Source organism: Callionymus lyra, chromosome 7, assembly GCF_982586985.1.
Source record: "Callionymus lyra chromosome 7, fCalLyr1.hap1.1, whole genome shotgun sequence".
Lineage (NCBI taxonomy): Eukaryota > Metazoa > Chordata > Actinopteri > Syngnathiformes > Callionymidae > Callionymus > Callionymus lyra.
In genome coordinates, this window is record NC_141824.1 from 18450516 (window position 1) to 18474627 (window position 24112).

The following is a 24112-nucleotide window of genomic DNA, read 5'->3' on the forward strand; positions in this document are numbered from 1 at the left end:
GATATACATAAATGATTTACTTTTAGAAATTGAACTTTTATTTTGAATATATTTAACTAACAAGAGCATCATCTTAATAATGAAATGGTTAAAATGTTTATTTAAAAAATAGTTTTTTGATAAATTGATAAAAACTGATCATTTTATCTCAATATTCAATTAAAAAAAACTTTGTTGATTCAAGCTACTTTTTTTATTTGATTGAAGCAACTATTTTTTATTAAAGAAACCTTTTTGTTTAATACTGTTGTTGTTTTAATTTTACTTGAAGCAACTTTCTTTTTTATTGGGAATGTTTTTGATTTAAGTTTCATGGTCTTTAAAAGCTTTGTTTTAAATTAAAACATTTATTTAAAGCAATTTCTGTTTAGTTTTTTTTAACTTTTTTCATTGAAGCAAACTTTTTTTTAATGTTTTTTTTTCTTTTTAAATTGAAGCATTAACATAACAATAAATAAACACATATATTTCCCTACTTTTAACACATTTTAGACTAAAAGAAACACATTGTTATAGAGGTCATGAAATGGAACATGTTTGTGCTCCGACTTTTGTTTGTTCTGTGTCGACTCTACTGGAGAATCTTTGTGCTACAATGATTTAGAATGAAAAGATAAACTGCTATTGCATCTGCATTTCACTTCCTGCTATTGACTTTTGTGTGTTTGTCACCCCCCCCACCCCCATGAGTGTGACACCCCCGAACATCAAAGTTGGGGTGAAGCGTGGAAGGAAGCCGGGCTGGAAGGACCAGAGTCAGAAAAGTATATCGGGCAGCAGCAGCATGTTTAAAGTCGTGTATGCGACAGGAAGGAAGCTTATCTTCGGACTGGAGGGTGAACTTGTTGACAAGCGACGGGCCTCGTTCCACTTGTATCTCCCGCTCGGGAAATACAAGCAGGAGTTAGTTGTTGAAAATCATCCGAAACACAAACTGAACTCTTGTCTTCTTCCAGTGAACTCTGTGAATGGTTGATATTTGAAAAGAAGAGGGGGGACCTCATGACACCCCCAACCCCCCTCCACCAACGAACCCCCCTTTTCATTCTCTTCTTGGTGATGCTTTGCCCCCATTGTTCTCCCACCATGACTCACTCACACAATGAGGAGCTGCTTGGGGGGGGTATGTAACTGCACAATTTTTTACTCTCATTTGTTGCTTGTTTATTTGTTTGTTTTTGAGTAACTGGTGGAGGTGTGTGTGTGTTTTAAGAGGACGGTTTAAATAGTGGGACTAGCAAAACGGAGGGCATGAGATGGGCGGGGCGGGTCCCGTGGTTGCTAAGGGCAACCATAGGGGAGTCATTGGGAGGAGGAGGAGGGTAAAAGGGTGGGGGTGGGGGGGCATGCGCGTAACACTGGACTTGCCCACGTCCCGCTGCGATAGACTCGCGCCAATTCTATCCCCACAATTGACAGAGAGAGAGAGAGAGAGAAAGGGAGGGAGAGAGAGAGAGAAAGAGAGAGAGAGAGAGAGAGAGAGAGAGGTTTGTGCTCCAGCAGCGTCTCTTCTCGCGTCCAACAGAACAAGCTTATTACCGCCGCTCGCTCCCCCGCGACTGGAAACGGATTTACGCGCACGGAAGAAGGTTAGTTTTTGTTTTTTTTTAATTAAAAAAACACAACATATTTTTTCTCCTCCATCGTCCTTTCTTCCCGCCGCCGCTCTCTCTCTCTTCCTTCCTCCTGCAGCGTTATCTTTGTCTGGCGCCACTTCTTCTTCTAATGGCGGGGATGTGGGAGCGCTTAACGGCTGCATGAACCTGCTGCTGGGGTGTAGAGTGGGGGTCCCTATAGGGAGACAATGCGCGGCTAGGGAGATCCGGGGGGCGCTCAATAAGCACCCGGTGCTTAATTGATGGAACGCCGGTTCCGTCTGAGCTGGTTCCGTCTGACCCGGAGAAGCAACAGCTGAGATTCGTCCCCAAATGTTTCTTTTTTTCTAAGCGCCGACTTTCGCGGTCAATTGTCACATCTGTGCGTGTGGCACGTGTGCGTTCTGTCAGGAGCGCCTGCACGCGCGTGTGTTCATGTCTGCGCGCGCGCGCTTGTACCCGAAAAATAATCCCGAATCAAGTTGTTTTGTTTATCCTCTCCAGACGAGCGTCAACAAGAGCGCAATAAATAAATAAAATAATAATAACAGGAATATATGACACAATGCGCGCCTGGAGACGAAGGAAGGGGCGGGGAGGGAGGTGATGATGGTGGTGGGGGGGTGTAGGGGGGTGGTGTGGGGGTCTCAGCCATTTTCCTAAAACACATGGAGTGACAGACACGCAGAAAATCACGCGTGGAAATGAGGTCAGGTGAGGAATCTTTGCGACTGTATCGTCATGATCGCGGTGTTTTTTTGAAGGGGAGACAGAGAGGGGGGGCTGGGGGTGGGGGGGGTTGGGTTTGATGGAGGGGAGACAGAGGGGGGGACACAGCAGACCCCCCCCTCCTTCCTCATCCCTCCCCACAATAGACAAGGGGGCTGCTTGTTGAGAAAATTGGCGCTTCACTTGTTTTGCTCAGCGTGGAATTCTCAGCTGAAGCCACGAGCCTTCATCCTCATCTTTATCATCATCATCATCATCATCATCATCATCATCATCATCTTCATCATCATCATCATCTTTATCATCATCATCATCATCATCATCTTCATCATCATCATCAATATCATCTTCATCATCTTCATCATCATCATCATCATCATCATCATCATCATCATCATCATCATCATCATCGTCATCATAATCATAATCATCAATATCATCTTCATCATCATCATCTTCATCTTCATCTTCATCATCTTCATCTTCATGAGCCGCGTCATGTGTGATCGACAAGTGATCGATTCATTGATCAGCGTTCGTCGCGCCACAGACGTGTCTATTGTGTCGCGCGCACATGTCTGACGGTACAAAAACCGCCAGAGACGATAATTACCGGCGAACCGGTTCGTCTTCTGTTTATTTGTTGATCTTCATCTCTGGACGGGGATGAAAACAAGTCGCCATATTAGAAGCGCTCGCCCCCCAAAATGGAGGGGGGAGACTGAGGCTCATTAGCAATGCAAATGAGGGTTTTTTTTTCTCTTCATTTCGGGCACCTGCTGTTAGCGCATGCGCAAATTTGAATCTCGTCCTCCCTCCTCTTTCTTTTCTCCTCTCGGGAGCGCGCCCGCGCCTCCCGCTTATCAGAATTATGTTCTATTTCTGCAGCGCGCTCCCGCGAGCGGAGCTTTTGTCGGATCAAAAAAGAGAGAAGAAGAAGAAGAAGGAGAAGAGTTTAATTTCAGCTTAAAATCAAACAAAAGAGGAAGTTCTTAGCAGGGAAGAAGAATTATAGGGTTGGCTGAGGCGGTGAGTGGTTCTCGCTTAAACGCTTACGTAAATGAAGAGCGAATTAAAGGAGTTTAAAGTTGAAGTTATGTTACAACTCTTTCCAACTTTGCCTTAAAATATGAATGGCAAGTATGAAGATAACAACTGTTGATATATTGTTCTTTTATTGTATTTGATAAAGTGTTTAATAATAAATTTACTTTTTAATTCAAGTGTTATTGTCAAATGTATTAGACAACAACCAAATCATAAAACCTAGAAAAATGCAAATATTGAAATATGAGAAATGAAAAATTACATAATATATTACACAATATAAACAACATTTATTGGAATAGTGTCTTGACCTTTTTTTTTTGTCATTATGGTATTTAAAGTTATATGTCAAATGTAAATCACATTTCCAAGTTAATTAAATTAAAAATTAATTATAATAATTTTAAATAATTGGAGGATTTATTTTCTTTAATTTGTTTGATTGAAATATTAAAACGTTTTTAATTATAAAACAAATCTGTTAGATTATGACTATATACTGTATATATTATATATATTATATAATAATTATCTTAGGGCAGATTAAGCAATAATATTTTCATAAAAAATGGGTAAATCTTTTATTTAACACTTTAAGATTGAAAACAATATTGATCATAATTTAAAAATACATCTGTTAAATATTACTTTAATAATCAAATAACTCTATATACTATATTATATGAATTCATTACCAATGGTCACATGTTATATTTTCTTTGCAATTTATTTAGATACTATTACTTGGAGGTCAAAGGTCAAATATTTGAGGAAAAAAAGGATAAAACTTGAAAATGATAATGTTAATGTTAAAGCATGATGAGTCATGTCAGGAGTTTCCCCTGGCAGGGTCAGAGGTCAAAATGATGCACCAGCTGATCAAGATGTGATGTTTATTGCGTTCCATTGTTCTTCCGTCACATGTCAATCACGTGTGATTTGCGGTGATTGTCGTCTCGACACCCAGAGTGTAACTTTCTCTCAGGAAAGGGACTCTGGTTTAACGAGAACTGAATCAAAATCTTAGATTGTTGACGTTTCTTAAATTAAATTTCATCCTCTAAAGAGCAAACTTACTTTCTTCAAATTCCAAAGTGTTTAATAGTTGAAAGGTAAAATACGTAACGTGATTTTACTTCACTTAAGAATATATCAATTAAAATGATGTAGTCACACATCGAAGGATAATGTATACTTATCTTTAATAAATGTATTATTTATTTTCAAGGTAGAATCTGCTTTTAATAGTTATCGTAAGATTTGTGGTATAGACGCATTGTATCATTCTCCTTAAATTAATAAGATAAATACATTGTTCATATTTTGTTTTTAAATAAAGAAAATTGAATTTTGAATTTATAATTGATAGTGAAATTATGCGTTTTTGAAAAAGTTAGTTGTATAGAATTAATGTTATCAATTAAGGATAGAGGAGGGGGTGAGGGAGGAGTGAAGGAGGTGAGGGAGAACTGGAGGAGGTGAGGGAGGAGTGGAGGAGGTGAGGGAGGAGGTGAGGGAGGAGAGAAGGAGGTGAGGGAGGAGTGGAGGAGGTGAGGGAGGAGTCGGCGAAGACAAGGAAAGAGAGATTATGTGACTCTGTCAAGAACAGGAGGTGAATTGTCCAGCTGGTCACATGATCATAGGATTGTCTTCAACTCCTGACAGTTGATCTCTGACCTCAGTATGCTGATCATGTGAACCCTAGGGTTGATTGACAGCTCATAGTGGGTAGAAACAGAATCACCGGCCAGGTTGATGATTTGGACGAAGAGTTTGTTGGTTCTGGACTCAGAACCTCGAAACCTTCTCTGGCGACAGATCCAATCCGACAGGTGCTACAGTGAACAACAACTACATCCCTGTGCCCTCATTATTTCTTTTCCTCCAATCACAATTCTTCTTTCTCTTTTCTCTCTGCACTCTGTTCCTTCATCTTATCTTTCTTTTTTTCCTCCTCCTCTTGTTCAAATATCATTCTAGATTTCATTACTTCTTTCTCCTTGTGTCTTTTCTGAATGCCTTCTCCCGATTTCTTCCTTTGTCTTTCTTTCTTTTCTAAATCCTTTACTCTTCCTTCAACCAACACGCTTCACTCTCTCTTCTTCTTCCTCCTCAACGTTTCTGCCGCTTTCAATTCATCCTCCTCTTCTTGTCCTCCTTCTCGTCCTTCCTTCCTCCTCCACCTCTTCTCTCTCACCTCGTCCTTTCTTCTCCTCTCCTTCTTCATCCTCTCGCTCCTGCATGTGTGGGACGGCGGAAAAGCGGGTCAGGCAGCCGAGAGAAGAGATAAAGGGAGCGCAAGCACATGATGGGCAGATAAAGAGGAGTCTGTGTTGGGGTGGGGGGTGTCGAGGAGGAGGGGAGGTGTAGATGAAGGGGCTCCTGTGTTGAAGCTGCCGCTCCATAGAAGCCGGAGAACAAGGCTGTCAGTCTGCAGCTCTGCTCCTCTAATGATGTCCGAGCCGTGATGATGATGAAGGTGATGATGATGAAGATGATGATGGTGATGATGATGAAGATGATGAAGATGATGATGATGGTGATGATGGTGAAGAGAACGGTGTGGTCACTGTCGATTCAACTCTAGAAGGAATCTTGTGGGTGACTCGGTTGCATTCCATTTGGGTTCGATGATGTTTCCTCATCGTACCGGAAGACACAAACAATCCTACTAGTGACGCCTTCTGATGATGTCATCACCTCTCTTTTGTCTGTGACTTGGTTCTTTCTCTTCTTTCTGTACATCAATGGGGGACAATCCCAGCTACTCGGGACACTGGACAGTTGTCCATCACATATAAAGAGACAACCACTGTATGTTTACAGATTTATGGGAAGAGATCAGAGGGACAATATACTGGAAAATAAAGTGACAGCGATTCAAACGCCCCCTAGTGGTGTGGAGGACTACAAGTCATTAAATCATAAAGTGTGTTCCGTTTAAGTTATAACTCAACCTGAGATAAATAAATCGATAGATATAGCTTTATTCATACTTTGGTAAAATTCCTCTAGAAGTTTAACACCACCCCCCCCCCCCCACTTTACTGTGAAAACTGTTCCGAAGGAAAGTGTTTGACCTGTGAAGCGTAGGAGTTGAAGAAGAGTGACCCTGAAACAAGTAGGGGTCAGATGGAGTAGGATGCATAAAAAGAGAAAACAGGTGATGAGGAAAGGAAGGAGGAGGAGAGGAAAGAAAAGAGCAGGAAAAAGGAAAGGAAGATAGGATGCAGGGAGGATAGGAAATGACGGAATGGGATGAAGGGTTGATGGACACGTTGAGGAAAAAAGTGAAGAAGAAAAAGTGCATTATCGACGGCTGCTCCAGCGTGCAGATGTTCATAAGCTAACTTGGACTCGTGGGCGTCGCCATGGCGATGATGTGATGTTTTAGGGAAAAGCTCTCTGAGGTTGTCGAGTTCACGGTGGACTTGCGGCCCGACAGATGGACGGTGCAGGAAAGATTTAGAGGAGCAGAGCGAGGACCCGGGTCCCGGGTCGGTGCTGATGAGGGCGATCACATGGTGCGCCGGTGTGAGAGCTTCGCGTGCAGCCTCTCGGCCTGCTGCTGGATTTAACAGGCTTAGCTCGGGTGTCACGTCGTTGGGAACTTGGCTACGTCCTGCAGGGAAATCCTCTTTGCTCCCGACCTGTTTACGCTCCCGAGTCAGAGGTCGAGGGTGAAGGTGAGCTTTCCTCCGAGGTCTTCTCTCGCCCGGGAGTTCTGTAGAGGTTACCACCGGACAAACTCGCGCTGGACTGACTTTGAGATGAAGAACATCTGAGGGTTTGTTTTGTCCTTCAAATACTCCGACCTCCATCCATGTTCCCCGACTCATCGACCCTCTACTTTCCTTCCCAATCCCTCACTTCTCTCCAATATCTTCCCTCAATTATCTCCTCTACTTTCCTTCACATCCCTTCTCCTATGTTCCCTCACTTTCTTCTCCATGGTCCCTCACTTTTCTTCTCTATGTTCCCTCACTTTTATCCACTATCTTCCCTCAATTATCTCCTCCTGTGTTGTTCCCAGTTTTATCTTGACCTTTAAAGGATATACTTTATTGAATATTGTTTCGATTGTTTAAGCGCCTTGTGACCCTGGTCTGGAAAAGCGCTGTATAAATATAAATTACTTACTTACTTACTTACTCTGTACCCTCACCTTTCTCCTCTATGTTCCCTCACTTTTCTTCTCTATGTTCCCTCACATTTCTTCTCTATGTTCTCTCACATTTCTCCACTATCTTCCTTCAATTATCTCCTCTATTTTCCATCACCTTTCTCCTTTATGGTCCCTCACCTTTCTCCTCTATGTTCCCTCACTTTTCTTCTCTATGTTCCCTCACTTTTCTTCTCTATGTTCTCTCACATTTCTCCACTATCTTCCTTCAATTATCTCCTCTATTTTCCATCACCTTTCTCCTTTATGGTCCCTCACTTTTCTCCTTTATGTTCCCTCACTATTCTCGTTATGGTCCCTTACTTTTCTCCTCTATTCTCCCTCCCTTTCTCTTTTTGTTCTCTCACCTTTCTCCTCTATGTCCCTCAGTTTTCCACTCTAATTCCTCCCATATTTCATCTATGTTCCCTCACTTTTCTCCTCTATGTTGCCTTACCTTTCTCTTTATTTTCTCTCCAATTTCACATCTATATTCCATCACTTTTTCTTATAAACGTTCTCTCACAAATTACATCTATGTTCCATCAATTTTCTTCTCAATGTTTCCTCACTTTTTTCTTATTTATATTCGCTCACTTTTCCAAACTATGTTGTCTCACATATTTCAACTATGTTCCCTTACTTTCCCATCTATGTTCCTCTACTTGCCCCCTCAATGTTCCCACATCTTTCTATTCAATGTTCCCTCACTTTCTCATCTATGTTCCCTCACACATCTATGTCCCCTTACCTCTCTCTTCAATTTTATTACTTCCTCATCTTGTTTCCAATACATTTTTTTCTCATTGATGTTCCCTCACATTACTCTTCTCGGATCAATAGCATCTCTCATCTTTGATCCCTCACTTAGCTCTTTCATGTTCCCTCGCTCTTCTCCTCCGAGTCATGTTTGGATAATGAACTGTTCTCTTCAGTTACGACTGGCTCATCCGGACCCTATTAGCCAAGACTTAATAAATCATTGGTTGTTGCTTTTGGAACATTTGTAGATAAAGTAGTCATGTCTAAACCTCACCATGTAATCCGTACAAAAAAACACCAACAGCGCACTAATGGCTACAGACGATTGGCATCACACAGTGAGGCAATCGATTCGTAATTTAACGACATCTTAAAGTGTAGCTGCAACAGGAACGTTTATTTGGAAAGCTTTCAGTTGGTTCACTGAACCACGGTCGATGTGCATCAGCAGCATGGACTCACCTGTATCCCCCCATGACAGGAGCGATCATGATCAGGTGCGATAGGTACCGACTCCAGAGGAATCCTCTTGTCGTCCTCAAAGCTCAATCCAGTTTAAATTGGCCGCGAGCCGAGCGCTGGATTAGACCTGCAGCTTAATACCTTTACACTAAAAGGCCTTCACGTTCTCTCGCGGGGCAATCTGCCGCAGGAACACAGTCGATAATCCACAACAACAACAACAAGAGTTGATCTGTTGCAGGGAGATGATGAACTCGGTCCGGGTCAGATCCAGGTGTAAAGTAACCACGTGAAACCGACACCAGCGACTCCAGTTATCACCAGATATCGTAAATCCTAAAGTAATCGAACACAGAAAACTAAACAGCATATCACAGAAAGTAGAACAATTAAGTTTTCATCTGATTTTAGTTTCTCAAACTGTTGGAAGAAGGGACGGGAAAACATGGAGAAAGTAGTTTTAAAAATATTGGTTCTGAATATAAATAATTAATTCTAAATATCTAAAAAACAAACCTTAATATGATTAAATGTTTTTATTCATTAACTAACTTTTTTTTCCAATTTTTCCATTTTTCCTTTTTCAATTTAATTAAATGAATCAGTCTTTTTATGATTTTACAAAAAGTACGACACCATTGACGACACCTTGAAGAACAGGAAGTGATGTAATTGTCACTCAGCTTTTCAGCAAGAAGGCTTAATGTGGTAAAAAAAAATTGAAAAAAGTCAACGTTTTACACTGAGTTATGTTAACATGACAAAAAAGATTTAGACAAAAAATATGAATGTTTCTTATAAACAGAATAGAGTAGAATATAGAATATATAGAATATATAAAAATAAGTTTTTTTTATATATATAATTGTCATAACATTTCACTCAAACAATCTTTGACAACAATTGGGAAACAGGAAGTGATGTCATGTAGCTTGACGCTATCAACAAGTGTTTGAAGGTGAAAAAAATGGTAAACGTGCTTCAAAACGTGTATCATCGTTGACTAGAAAACACACTTTTCTTTCCACGAGCTGTTGTTTTAAAGACTTCAGAGACTCGTTACCCATGAGTCACTGAGTCATTCTGAGAGTGAATCTAAAAAAGTCTCCCATCCTTCCTGGACTCTCCGGGTTGTTCCCTGCAGAGGCGTCGGCGTGTGAAAGATTTCCCGCTGATTCACTCGATGCGTTCAAATGATTCACACATTTAGGTGAATCAGTTAAACCACCGCAGAAGCTCCGTTCCTCCTCAATGGAGTCTGGAATCAAACACAGAGTAGCAGTTTCCTCCTGGCGTCTGAAGCACATCTGCTCCCCCGCATGAATGAAGCCGGAGAGGAAGTGTATTATCACAGCGTGGCAGCTCCGCCGCTCGCTCTTGACCCCCATTACGGCGACATTAGGGAGCTTCCCGTGGGATTAAATTATCATCACTGTGAAGAGACTCTAGAGAGTCGCACTCGTGCTTCCGGATCTTTTTCTGGCTTCACGGTCGCTCGTCTGCTCATCCAGACGCTCCGTGGCGTCCAGACACGGCGAGAAGGTCACCGGGTTGTTAGGAACCGAAGTGTCAGGCGAGAGACGCTGTTGGATACAGAGAAGCTGGTGGACGAAGACTGATGACATCGTCAGAGATCGGAATAGAAATCGTAGTTATTGTTGTTGTCTTGATTTAATCGGAATTCTTATCTTTTAATACACACTGAATATTTCGCAGCATTTCCGTTGATCGTGAAGCTCTCCCTCGTTCTTGTTAAAGTTACCCTTGGTTTTGTGTAGATATGTTACTGAAGTTGTGTTGTTTTCTCCCACACAACATTACTTGTTGTGTGTTTGTTATCATCGATATGGTTGCCTAGCATTGAGATATTCTCACTGTTGGTTAAAAGTTTAAACCTGGTTTTGTCTTGTTGTAGTGTTTGCTGTTTATTTTCACTCAAAATTTCCTCACTTTTTCATCTATGTTGCCTAACTTTTTCATCTATGTTCCCTCACTTTCTCATCTATATTTCCTTAATTATTTCATCTATGCGTCCACACTTTACTCATCTATGTTCCCTCAGTTTTCTTACTTTCTCATCTATGTTCCCTTACTTTTTCATCTATGTTCCCTCACTTTCTCATCTATATTTCCTTAATTATTTAATCTGTGTCCCCACTTTACTCCTCTATGTTCCCTCAGTTTTCTCACTTTCTCATCTATGTTCCCTTACTTTTTCATCTAAATTCCCTCACATTTTCATCTATGTTCCCTCACTTTTCTATTCCATGTTCCCTCACTTTCTCATCTATATTTCCTTACTTTTTCCATCTATGTGTCCACACTTTACACATCTATGTTTGCTCAGTTGTCTCTCTTTCTCCTCAATGTTTCCTTACTTTTCTCATCTATGTTCCCTCACTTTTCCCCTCAATGTTCCCTCCTTTTCTTATCCATGTTCGCCCCCTAAATGTTCTCTTCTCTTCTCTTCTCATCTATGTTCCCTCATCTTTCTCCTCAATGTCTCCTTACTTTTCTCATTTATGTTCCCCACTTTCCCCGCACAATTTTTCTCCACTTTTCCCCTCAATGTTCCCCTCTTTTCTCATCTATGTTTCCTCACTTTTCCCCTCTTTTCTCATCTATGTTCCCTCATCTTTCTCCTCAATATCTCCTTACTTTTCTCATCTTTGAGAATCTTTTGACCAGTTACACAATATATTTGTGCTGTGTGAGTCACACACATTGTTGTATTTATTTATTTCGACTTAAAGACCATCAAATATATTTGAATCCACATTTTCATTTTCATCTAGTTAACATAAAGGTTAGTTGTCTAATAGTCAGTTTTCATTAGATTAATTAAAAAAAAACTTTTAATATCTTTATTCATATCCTTTAATATTTCTGATATTGCGAAGTAAATGATTCACCTGAACATTTCTATATGTCTGTGGCGAGAATGGAAAAAGTGAATAAATAGGAAAAACAATTCCTAAAATGATTCAAGCTGAAAAAACTTTTCGCTGAACAAGCTTAGGACCTCAAGTCAGCAGTGTGAAAGCACATGACACTAACCACTAGACCACTAGTGACGCTGGTTTGGCCGCAAATCTTATCTTCTTACCATCTTAACATTAAATCACACATTAGAACACAGTTGGCCGTCAGTCTTATGGAAGTATGATTTATTATTGGAAATACATTTTTTGTTTTTGCTGGCTCCGCGAAACAGGATTGTACATTTATCTAATATTGAAGTTTGAAAAGTGCATCAGGTCCATCAGGTCCCTCAGAGGATCTGTTAGCTCTCTGTATATGTCGTTGTGAAATCTGGGCTCTGATCGGTTAAACTGCCTGGACTTTAAAGTCCAAACGTCGTCTGAACCACAGCTTACATGTTAATCCCTGGTTTTTGGGTGTGAAAACACCTCCAGTCGCTGTCTAACAACAGTGTGTTTTTGAGGGACGTTGTTGTCACCCACACCGGTTGTGTGTGTCCACAAATCCCTCCTGTCTGCCTGTTCCCTCCAAGAGTTGGAAGCCTGTGCTGATTGCAACACTTTGATGAGGATGATGATGATGATGATGATGATGACGATGACGTCACGGCCGCGCGCCAATCACGGCGCCGGCTCGTCACCACGTGACGTTGCGTTCGTGACGTCACTGGTCGCAGTCTGGCGAGACAAAGAAAGTGAAAGCGATTAGAAAAAAGAGGCGAAAGATGAGTCGGATAAAGGGAGGAGGGACGCGTGAGGGTGCAAAATGAAAGACAGTAGGATGAATGTAAAAGTGTGAAAAAAAGAGCGATAGAAAAAAACGAGAGGATTTAAACGCCCCCCCCCTTTTCCCTCCACCTCCTCCTGTCTGCACCCCCCCTCCCACCATTTTGTGGTGGTCTCGTGTCTGGAGCTGCTCGGGCTTCGTCCTCGCTGCAGCACCGACACCCCAGTGCTCGGCGAGACAAAGCCTTTTTTTTTCGAGCCCCAAATCTCGACTTACCGACGAGTCCCCCCCAAAAACCTCCCCTCTCGCCCCCCTCTCGCCTCCCTCAGAGCTCGTCCTCCGGAGACGTCTTTATCTTTCGGAGGGAAAAGTGCGAACCTGGGGAGAGATTTTCGACTCCGCTCGCTGTAACGACATCATTTCCTCCCGACATCAAGATGGAGGCGCTAGCGGAGTCGTCAAGCTTGAGAGTTCCGAGTCTAGTTGAACCCCTCAAAAAAGTCCTCCTGGATTCAGTCCAGTTACACAAACTATGTGATTAAGAAAAATTCTGTTTCAATCCGGTCCAATTAGAGTTCCTGTTCTTTTAGGCTTCTCGTTTTAAAATGTGTCCCCTACTGTTAAATATGCAGCTTTTAAAACCTTGTTACTTGCTCTTCTCTGAGACTCGACAGGATGAAAGAGCTTCTCTCACTCCATCATTCTCTGTCTTCTCTTTCATCACTAACAAACAAGTTGTTGGGGAAGAAAGAGCTGAGCTAAGAGACACAGCTAACCGACTTGTGGAGATGGAATCGATTTAAGAGTTGCAGGTGCTCTGTCATTCAGGAGAGACTTAGATCCACGTCCAGAGAAGTCAGTTGAAGAGATCTGTCCAGGATTGATCGTGTTTTTGCAGTAGTTCATTCTCCAGGTGAGTTGATGTCAAAGCAGCAGTGCATGAAAACACTGACAAAATAAAAAATCATGAACAATTTGGTAAAGAAAAATAAGGACAATCAATTAAAAAATATATATGTCAAAGCGCACAAAAAATGTTTTGTTCTTTTTAGATCATTAATCAAAAATAATTTTATAATACAATATTTTAAAACCAAAAAAAAAATGTTTTGCCCTTACAATGTCGGGATTTTCATACAAAATTCTAACTAAATAAAATTAGTTGGAATTTTGAAGTTAACATAATTTAAATTCTTGAAACTAACATGTATTCATTAAAGTAACAATCATGTATATATACTGTACATAAACATGTCTATTTTTAAGACTTTAATAACAGGTTTATTCAAAAATATTACATTTTATAATAGATTCATAATATACTTTCGTGTATCTGTGACTGAATAAATATGCTTTTTTTTGTAATGAAGGTAAGAGGAAGGGACTTAAAAAGAACGAACAATAAGTTCTGATGGAAGTTTAATTGTCCATCCATCTTGTCTCCATGACACGCTAAAAAAAGGACCAAACTAGAAAATCGATATTGACATGGTGGTGCCGATAGAGATAAGGTGTGGAGCTCAGTCCTCCATGAGAGACTCAAAGTAGAGCTGAGTTAAAGTTCTTCCATACGATTGTGAAGAGCCGTCCATCCTAAGATTCTTGGAAGGTGCAGAGAATGTACAAACTTCTGGTCCAATCGCTTGACTTCCCTGCTTTAATTACCGACGTCTTGAGTTCTGGACCTTGGCTCGGTTCCGGCCCACACGCTGCCTTCCGTCTGTTTACTACTCCGTCCTGAACTGGCCCGACACGCGGCACTCGTTTGTTCTCGGGCGGATATAAATGGACGAGCCTCAAGAACACTTACTCTCACGCCGGGTTTCATTCAGCAGCAACACATGAGAAACTGGCTCCAGAACCAGAACTCTCCGCCGGGCCTCCATTATTCATGCAGGAGGGAAGACGTCCCTCATTATGAGATCCTGTTTGTTGATTGAGCGGTTTCTCTTAAACAGCTTTTTGTTCCGAGCGTCACATCAGAGGAGCGTCCGTGGCGCCGAAGCTTCTCTCTTCAATAATTCATTCACAAATGGATCCACAAACTCTCCTCTCGGGCGGCTCCGGCGCTCGGGCCACCCGGGATTAAAAAAGAATGAAGAGGGGGGGAAGTGCTGCAGAAGACCTCCTCAGAATAGATGTTTGAGGTCTACATCAACATTTTAACAATTCATGGCAACATTAGATGGTACTGAAGCCTTTTTAGGGTCAATGAAAAATGATATTTTCTTATCTCCTTATCTGCGTTTTTCAATGTTCAATGTTTTATTTTTCCACTTTTGAGTTTTTTCTAATGGGGACAACGTCAAGTTGTTTTCTGGAATTTTTTATCAATTAAATTTTCTTCTCCGCTTGTCAACTTTTTTAAATAAGCTACTTAAAATAAATATATTTCTCTACATTTTCATTTTGTTATCATGATCTGGATTTTCTTTTTGTGGCACTGATATACTGTATAGGTTTTTAAAGTTAGTTTTTTTAAGTTGTCATTTTTATCATTGTTTTGTGTTTATAAGTCAATTTTCTTCACTTGTTTTATTATTACTTATATATATATAGATTTGGATTTTTATATATAGATTAATACACTTTTACAACCATTATTCATACTAATAATTACACAATACTAAAACACTATCTCTGTACACTAAACTATACATTTGTATTAGTCGTGATGTTCCTAAAGTGTTCAATATTTTACCAAAAATGTGGTATTTAAAAAAAAATACATATATATATATATATATATGTAATAAAAATATGTTTTACTTCCTTTAGTTGACTTTTCTTTCTCACTGAATCTACTGTCAGTTCTGTATGTCATTTGATTTGATGCATGAACTTGACATCTCTTAATTGCCTCCATGTGACCTGAGGCAGTCATGTGACCTGCGGCAGTCATGTGACCTGCGGCAGTCATGTGACCTGAGGCAGTCATGTGACCTGAGGCAGTCATGTGACCTGCGGCAGTCATGTGACCTGCGGCAGTCATGTGACCGGCTGCAGTCATGTGACGCGAGCATGCCTCAGTGGTTGATGAATGAATGGATCTGTGTTCACCAGCTTGACGATGATCACGGTCGGACTCTCTTGAAGTCAGTTGCGAGAACAGGTGCAAACGTGTCGAGGCGTGTGTGTTCAGCCGGTGTGTGTGTGGCGAGGCGAGGGTGTCGTGGGGTCGGCGTGGAGCGAGAGGCGCGGTCAGTTTTGGCAACAACATGTAGAGATTATCCCAAACATGTGATGTATGTTTACACCTCCTCTCTCTCTCTCTCTCTCTCTCTCTCTCTCTGTCTGTCGCTCCAGCCTCTCTTCACACTTCCTCACCTTTTCCTGAGAGTCCGACTGTGACTCACTCGTCCATTCATGCTCATGTCGCTCACTCGTTGTGTAGTTCGCTTGTGTTCACACAATTCAAACTCTTGCTGAACCTGATGAGTCGGCAGTATCTCAACTGTTGTGTTATAGTATTTTACACTCGCCTTCGTTTAGGAGCAAGACTAGAAAAGCACTAGCAGAGTGCAGACCTCTGCCAAACAGCTCTTTCCTTTATTATTCATGTTTGACCTTCTTCTGATCCAGACTCGTCAGTAAATACTTGAACTCCTTCCCTTGTGAAAGATGTCATCCCCAACCTGACCTGAACCCAGTGGAGAATCATGATCTTAGACTTAGAGGAGCTGATCCTCATCGTCAATTGAGTAGAATCTTTAAAGTTCTCCAGCATTGTAGTTGTAGTACAGTATTAGTAATTGTTACAACAATAACTTGGACCACTAAACCTTTCCCGTCAGTCCTTCATCCTTATCATCCTATACACCTGGAAAATAAGTGTGGTTCGGGGGCCACATGCGGACCTTTCTCGGTATTTACGAGACCCTCACGAAGTCTGAGAAAAACTCTGAAAGACCATCATTCCTGAAAGATGAAGGCTTTTTTTAATTTGTATTTATTTTTTAAATTGAATTCCTAGTTCAATTATTAAGTGATTTTTACACCTAAAAATAGACAAAAAAATGTTGTTTACATCTCCTTCCATAGTCGTAGTATTTAATTAAATTAAACATTATCCAATAGTTTTTTTCTCACCATCGTATTATGCTTGTCTTTACGATCATCCTCATCAATGAAACTCACTGGTTGTCGTCCTCTTCTTCGTCCTCAACGTACTCAGTTCGTACTCAGTTTCAAACCAGCCAAAATCTGCAGCTTAAACATTTTCCTCCTCATTTAACGCCGTGACTCACCTTCATTCGTGCTCCCTGCTGAGATTCTGGATGATTCCGCGCTCGTCCTCAGATCTCAGTCTAGACCCGACTAATGGAGCGCTGATGGCGCCGCTTCAGACTGTTAACCATCTGCTCCTCTCTGTCTTCTCTCCGCAGGAGTTTGGAGGACAAGTAGGATGCTGAGCAACTTTCCTCCACGTCACTGTTCTCCACTCTGCTCTCCATGACCTGAGAGCGCCACCTAGCGGGAGGAACCACATACCAGAGAAAGCGAGGAGGGGCAGAAGGCCGGGAAGGAAAACCCCCTTTTTTTTGTTGTAATTTATTTTTTGAATTTTCGTAAATGGCGGCGACGGAGGCCAGCGCGGCGCCGGTGGTCCAGGAGGATGGGAAGACCCCCGAGAGCAAACCCACGGAAGCGGAGCAGCCCACCAAAACCGCGAACTCAGAGACTGTGAACAACGAAGTGGTGGAAAAGGATTCCACGGTCGTCAACAGCGAGGTGGTGGAAAAAGATGGCACCGCCGTCAACAGCGAGGTCGCCGAAAACAAAGAAACTGTGAATAACGACACATCGGAAGCAGGAGCCGAGGAGGCGGCAGGAGGTGAAGATGCAGCCACTGAAAATACCTCCTCCGTGGAGCCCAAGACTTCCTTCCTGGACTCCTTCCTGAACAAGAGCGGCCTCGGGAAGGTGATGGCTGGAAGGAAGAAGAAGGAGCCCGCCGTCCCCGCCGGAGGCGAGGAGTCCACGGCCGAGGCCGGAGGAGAGAAGGAGGGAGAAAAGGCGGGAGAGGAGGCCGCCGCCGCAGAAGGAGGTGCAGAAGGAGGCGCCGAAGGAGAAGCCGCCACAGAAAAGGCCGTTGAGAACGGAGAGAAGGAGGAGGAGAAGAAGAGCAAAACATCGGAGGCCAAATCGACGGTCCGGGATCTGATCCGCAAGCCGGTGGCCCGGATCTTCTCCCACAGGAGCACCGAGAAGAAAGAAGGCGCAGCCGGCGAACCCCTGAAACAAGTCAAGGTCCGATCCAAGTCCCTGGACCGGATGGAAGATGCAGAAGGTCTCAACACCACCGCGGACTCCACCACCGAGGAGGGAGCAGCGGCGGCGGAGGAAGGAGCCGAGGGAGGCGCGGAGGAGGAGCAGAAGGCCTCGTCCTCCTCGGCGACCACCAAACATATGAAGCGCTGGCACTCCTTCAAGAAGCTCATGGCACAGAAGGCCCACAAGAAGAGCGCAGGAGTGGAGGACGTAAAGGAGGAGGGGGCGGATGGAGAGGGAGGCGGCGGAGACTCCTCCACCTTGGACTCCAAAGAGTCGGGGCAGAAGAGGTGGAAGCTCAAGCGCTCCTGGACCTTCCAGGGCCTGAAGAGGGACCCGTCGGTGGTCGGGATCAGCGGGAAGGCCAAGGGTTCGGACAAGGAGGGAGCGGAGAAGTCGGAGGAGGCCGGCGAAGGGGAAGGAGGCGAGGAGGCCAAGGCTGAGGGCGAGGCCGAGGAGGCCGGCGGCGCTGAAGCTAGCGAGGAGAAGACCGACGGCGGCGAGGAGGAGAAGGCGGCGGGAGGAACCGTCACGCAACACGCCAACGAGATCTGGACCTCCTTCAAGAAGCGCGTCATCCCCAAGTCCAAGCGTGCCAACACAGAGTGCGCCCCCAGTGGCGAGGATGACGCCGCTGCTGCTGCAGGTAATATGTTTACATAGTTTGAAACTGTTGTTGTCTGTCAGGTGTGTGTGAGATATGAACGAATTTGGTTCATTTTTTTGTGAATTTATTAATGCAAATGTACTTACATATGTTTATAGAAAACAGCCCAATAGATTGGAGTCAAATTTGGTGTCTGTTACTATTGGAAATGCATTGTAGATGAATTTATAAAGTCACTGATGTCCTCAACCTATGTATATACTTGAACTATGCCTCTAGCGTAAATATGAGGTACTACACCCTGCAATGTCCCAAATCTGACCATCGTTTCTGTCGTTGCTAGATAATAAAAAGCTCTTTTTTATGATCAGACAAGATGAATCAATCATATATATTTATTGACGCTATTAGTGTGTGTGTCATATTATGCCGCGTTTTCAAGCCACAACATTTGATTATACTATAAGTATGTATGTGTGTTTGTGTTGTCTAATGTGTGTGTGTTAGTGTGAAAGTGTGTGTTCAAATTTGTGCAAACCTAGCTTGTTTAGCTTGTGTTCATTAGTGTGAGTCTTTTTTTGTGTATAGGCAAATAAGTGTTTAAATCTGTGTATATTTTTGTGACATACATGTGTGTGTTGGTGTGTGTTCATGTCTGTGTGTGTGTGTAAGTGTGTGGCACGATCAGAGTGTTTGTAGATGTTGGTCTCTCCAAATGAAAAATTCAACATCCGATGTAGAAGCAAATCCTTGTTCGAGGCATCGGACTCTAAATTTAGGAAGAACTTGATCATAGAAGCAGGAACGTTAAAAATAGACGCCCCAGAACTCAAGAGGGAAGACCGAGCTCTCCAGCTGGAGTTGCTGTGGATCTGGAAGTGGAGTCAATGTGATGGTGAAGAAGCGCTGGGTCCAGGTGCAGGTCCACAAAGATCAGACAGCAGTGACGTCCAACTAGTGGCCTTTGAAAACGAGGACACTGTATCATGAAACCTTGCAAACCATCACTAAGTCATCAGTGTTTGACATGTTAACCATGATCTTCAGCATCAGAACTCTGGATCAACGTCACAGAATGTTGGAGGAGATGTTCAGTTGAATCTAACCGCGAGGAATCTCTTCTGATCATCCTTTGTCCATCGTTTCGCAGGTGATGACGCAGCAGTCGAGGAAGGTAAAGACGGAAAGTCGGCGAAGGCCAAGCGTACGCACTTCGGCCGGGCGGTTTCCCTGAAGAACTTCATCCTGCGAAAAGGCAAGTCCACCAGCGTCGACCTCGGCGAAGGAGCCAAGGAGGAGGAGGAAGTGGCGGCGGAGGGAACCGAAGGCGGCGAGGCGGCCGGTGAAGCCACCGCCGCCGCCGAAGGCGAAACTCCCGTGGAGGCGACCAACAACGAAGCGGAGAAAACGCCGGCCGTAGAGAAGGAAGAGGCGGAGAAGAAGCCAACCTCGGAGAAGGAAGAGGCGGAGAAGACGCCGGCCGACGCTCCGGTCACCAACGGAGAGAACGGCTGCACCAACGGGACGGCGGAGGAGAACGGCACAAACAATCACGACGACGAGGAGAAGACGACGGCCAGCAGCCCGGTGAAGAAGACCAAGGACGCCACCGGAGCGAAAGACGAGGCCAACAACGCCAAGATCATCAACACCACGGCTGTGAACAGCGGTGAGTTACGGCACGCCGACCCGGACCGCGGCCAGGACGGAGACGCTAACAGACTAACCGGCCGTTTCGGTGGCGAGGCGGCGGAGAGCGAGCTAGCGCTAGACCAGCAGGAGGTTTGGGGAGGGGCGACTACCTCGCCGCAAAAAGTTGGTTTCGTGTTGTCATGTGACCAGGGGGGGGTCTGGGAGGACGAGGAGGAGACGGTAAAGCGAGATCTCCGAGAGGTCGCGGTCGTCATCGTCCAAAATGCGATGACGGCGGCAGCTAACCAGTTAGAGCGGGAACTGTTCACCGATGTAATTAACGGTCGACACGACTCCGATGCCCGGTATTAAAACAGATATTGGTGTAAAATACGTATTTTTAAAACTTAACATTTTTAGGGAAACACTTTGATCCAAACGCATGTGTTTAATGACGATACTCTTATGAAACACGTGCAACACGTGACGACAAATGTGTTTAAGAACACAAGCTTTTGATTCGTTTTGAGTTTTGGACTTAAGTAATATCTTTAACATCTAACACGTGACAAATTATTACAAAGAGCTAAACCGCACTGAGAACCCAGAGATTCTTTTAAAACGTAAATGCAGCACACCTTTACTATACGTAAACAACAACTCAAATTAAACTACTTTTAAATTCTTAGTTCAGACTTTCCTGCCAGTGTGAACACACACTTTTTATGTTCTATTTTATTTTATTTTTTATAAGAAATGATTGAATCGCTTACATAATTACTTGATGATAAAAATTTAATGGAGTAAAATGTATACAAATTTGTCTTAAAGTCAATCTTTTGTCAATGTTTTCATAAAGCTCTGTGTAAAATGATATTGATGGTTTTTCCTGCTTATCCTGACATAAGTAACCTTTTTGCCCAGAAATATCAATTGTTTTTCTATTTAAATAAATAGTTTAAAAAGATATGTATTTCAGAATTTAGATGAGAGTAACAAAGTTTGTTGTCGACAGAAAGTTCAGTCGTCCACGAGAACATCCTTCTTGCCAACACACTTAAACGTGCTGTTGGTTTGTTGATGTTAGCACTCGGTTAGCATAGCTTAGCATCCCACCGCTGGACTGAGGAAATAGACTTGTAATCTCATTTGTGTAAATCCCACAGCGGTGTCTGAACCTAAATTAAATTGAAACGATCGATCAACTTCTTTTATTAGCTCCTCGTGAACGTTTACTCGCTTGAGGAAAATTTCCGCGAAATGTTAAGCTTATTAATTCGGAGCTAAACAGTTTTCTAACTAAAACTTCTGGATAGTTTTAGCTAGTAACGCATATGTTTGAGATTTTTCAACCTGTTGATACTCAAAAAAACATCTTACTATTTTTAGTGAATAGTGTTTTTAAAGTTAAATAAAATAATACTGAAAGCAAGTTGTTGTTACCTTTGTCGACTGAAGATGATGATGATTTTACTGACAATAGCAGCATGCTAACATGTTAGCTTCTCTTTGGAACACAATCTCTTTCCTTTTTTAAATATCAACTATCTAGAACTCCAACATATAATATATATCAATAAATAAATAAATAAAACTTTGACTCTTGTTCGCTATTATTCAATAAACAATATTGCTTTGCTATAAATGATCTTCTATGAGAACACAACCTCAGGAACAGGTTTTCGTAAGGCAGCTGTGACAAAAAACTTCTGAAACAATGTGCATGATTTTTTCTTTTTAATGTAGTTTTATTTTATTTTTTTTTATTAATCTATCAATAGGTAACTTAAATTATCAATTAAATAATTATATCATTTGTATCGAGCAAGTGGATTTTTTTTAAAATTGTGATTAATTTTTACTATTTTTTTTATGGAATTTAATATTCTTATCCATTTAATTTAATGTTTCATTTACGTTTATTTTATCATGTAACATTCTGTTAAAATAAAAATCAAATTGCTAAAATATTTTATATATTTATTATGTAAATTATTTAGGTTATGTGAAAAAAGGCTTTACATTGTTTTGCTAAACACTTTTTATATTTATTTTTGCAAATTTTTAAACATTTCATCCTTTTGCCCGATTTTTAAACTTTTTGGGTAAGGGCATTCTTTACTTTTATAAGTGTAGTTTATTTTCTTTAATGATTATTTATTTAATTTGTACTTTCACCTCTTTTTTTTTATTTATGCCTGCTTTATGTCACATTCTGTTAAAAATAAATGTATATCTTAACAAATACAGTATAAAATTAATTTTCCAATAAGTATTTTAATGTTATTTACTTTTAATGTTAATTAATTAATAAATACATTTTTATTTACTATTTAAAATATATATAATTTCTTTGTCTAGTTGTTTAGTTTAAAAAGGCACTTTAAGGGACATCATTTCAGAGACTTTTATTGCAAGTGTTGTAGACACAAGGATTTTTATAGAAGTATAATTGTAGAATAAAAGGATGCAATAAGATAACACACGAAAAAAGCAATAGAAAAGCAGAATAACATGTTATTGTTCGATTTATTTCTAACTATCTGGTCAGAATCTGAACAGAGCAGAAAGCTAACCGCTGTTAGCATTAGCTTGAATCCACTTGACTGCTCCGCTAGCTGCTAACCACACACTTAGTTAGCTTGTTTGTCATTCGGGACTAAAGCCGGTTTGGCATCGGTTGAGTTTCAGCGGATTATCAGTCAGAATCAAAGTGTCACGGAGCCTCGTTTTCGACGCGTCAGATTATCTCCGCGCCGCCGCCGCACACCGGTCGTCGTCGTTGTTTTGTCGTCACTGCTTCCTGTGTCAACAACTGCACTAACCCTGCACCTCTGTGTCGTGATTTAATTCTTTTGTTTTTTCTGTTATCGTTTACCAGACAAAAAGGCGGGAAACGTGTGAGGCCGCACAAAGAGGATTAGAACTGCCCGGGATTCGCTGAGCAAAGGAGCTCTGAGCCCCGCCCCCCCCCCCCATTCCTAAATCCTCCCCCTTCACCCCCCCCTCACTCCATCACATCCCCCCCTGCTCCCCACTTCTCCTCGTCCTCCTCCCAAGTAATGACATGGTAACAGGTCGCGACGGCAGGAGAGCGAGAGAATAATTACTCGGAAAGCAATAATTCAACTTCTGTCATCCGTCCCGACTTCCTGTTCTTTTTTTTTTGTTCCCCCTCTTTTTGCTTGTGTGTAAGATTTTATATTCAGAAAAAAAGAAAAATGTAAAAATCTAAAACATTCCAGCTTCTATCTCCCTCCCTCCTCCTCTACCTTTTCTTCACCTCCTCTCTCCATCACTGCTCTCTGTTCATACCGGCTCCTGATTGGTGCGTTTTAAAGACAAAAAAAAAAGATAAAAGAGACAGTTAGTTTTATATCGACGGCCATTTTGGTTTGTAGTCACCCCCCCTCCCCTCCCGCCGCCCCCTCCCATCTTGCTCCGTCCCCCCGCCCCGTCCCCCCCGCTCTGTAGTTTGAACGTTCAGCAGGACCAGTATCTAAACCACCCCAGGACGCCCCCCCAACCCCGACTCCCCCCCAACCTCACCCCCTTCCCCCTTCCCCCCTCCCTCCACCGACACTGCGACGTCTTCAGCTCTGTGTTTAATGTTTCTAGACTGTTCTATCGTGGATCAAAAAAAAAAAGACAAAAAAAGAAAAAGCACCATTGAAAATGTCTTCTCCTCCTTTCATTTCTTATTTGTTTCTTTTTTTTTATTTCTAAAAAAGCATCTCACTGTTCCCGCAGTCCGACGATATGCTGTAATTACAACAAAAAAAAAATAATAATAATAATGATGATGATGATGATGATGTTTTTGTTGGTCCAAGTTTTCACATGTCCGCTAGCAAACTGTCAAAAAAGAACTAGAACAATAAAGACTAAAATCTAACAACTACATGACGGCGTGATGACTATTTCTGGCGCTTAATCCCCGTATCGATAATCTCATCCTGTTACGTAACGCTGCCGCATCGTAACAGATTTCTTTGTATTAAAGTGGATCAAAAACGTTTTGGGAGCGTCGATGCGACCTTTCAACCCGAGCTGTTTCACAATCCCATGTTTCACAACACACACAAAAAACCCCCCCCACGAGAGAAGATGTCATCAGTGTGGGCACAGATTAGGATT

General features: G+C 42.2%; 1 protein-coding gene across 4 annotated transcripts; it reads left to right on the plus strand.

Annotated features, from left to right (window-relative positions):
• Nucleotides 1–1410: 1410 nt before the first annotated feature.
• LOC148075275 (uncharacterized) lies at nucleotides 1411–23876 on the plus strand. 4 transcript variants are annotated; one of them, XR_015711856.1, is made up of 5 exons: nucleotides 1411–1589; nucleotides 16851–18382; nucleotides 19494–20012; nucleotides 22857–23002; nucleotides 23381–23876. XR_015711856.1 is itself a non-coding variant. In XM_087795673.1 (4 exons), the coding sequence occupies exons 2-4, from the start codon at nucleotides 17038–17040 to the stop codon at nucleotides 22877–22879; spliced, it is 1887 nt and encodes a 628-aa protein (XP_087651799.1). In that variant the 5' UTR covers nucleotides 1411–1589; nucleotides 16851–17037; the 3' UTR covers nucleotides 22880–23335. The 4 variants fall into 4 exon arrangements, 3 of the variants coding, with proteins under 3 accessions (XP_087651799.1, XP_087651800.1, XP_087651801.1); XM_087795673.1 differs by lacking the exon at nucleotides 23381–23876 and having other exon boundaries at nucleotides 22857–23335; XM_087795674.1 differs by lacking the exons at nucleotides 1411–1589; nucleotides 23381–23876 and adding an exon at nucleotides 2226–2309 and having other exon boundaries at nucleotides 22857–23335.
• The last annotated feature ends 236 nt before the right edge of the window (nucleotides 23877–24112 follow it).

What these genes read in the sequence shown, in the direction of transcription:
- LOC148075275 (XM_087795673.1), top strand. Translation starts at nt 17,038, where the DNA reads ATGGCGGCGACGGAGGCCAGCGCGGCGCCGGTGGTCCAGGAGGATGGG. An exon ending in TGACGCCGCTGCTGCTGCAG is followed by an intron (nt 18,383 to 19,493) that starts GTAATATGTTTA and finishes ATCGTTTCGCAG; the next exon opens with GTGATGACGCAGCAGTCGAG. An exon ending in CACCACGGCTGTGAACAGCG is followed by an intron (nt 20,013 to 22,856) that starts GTGAGTTACGGC and finishes ATCGTTTACCAG; the next exon opens with ACAAAAAGGCGGGAAACGTG.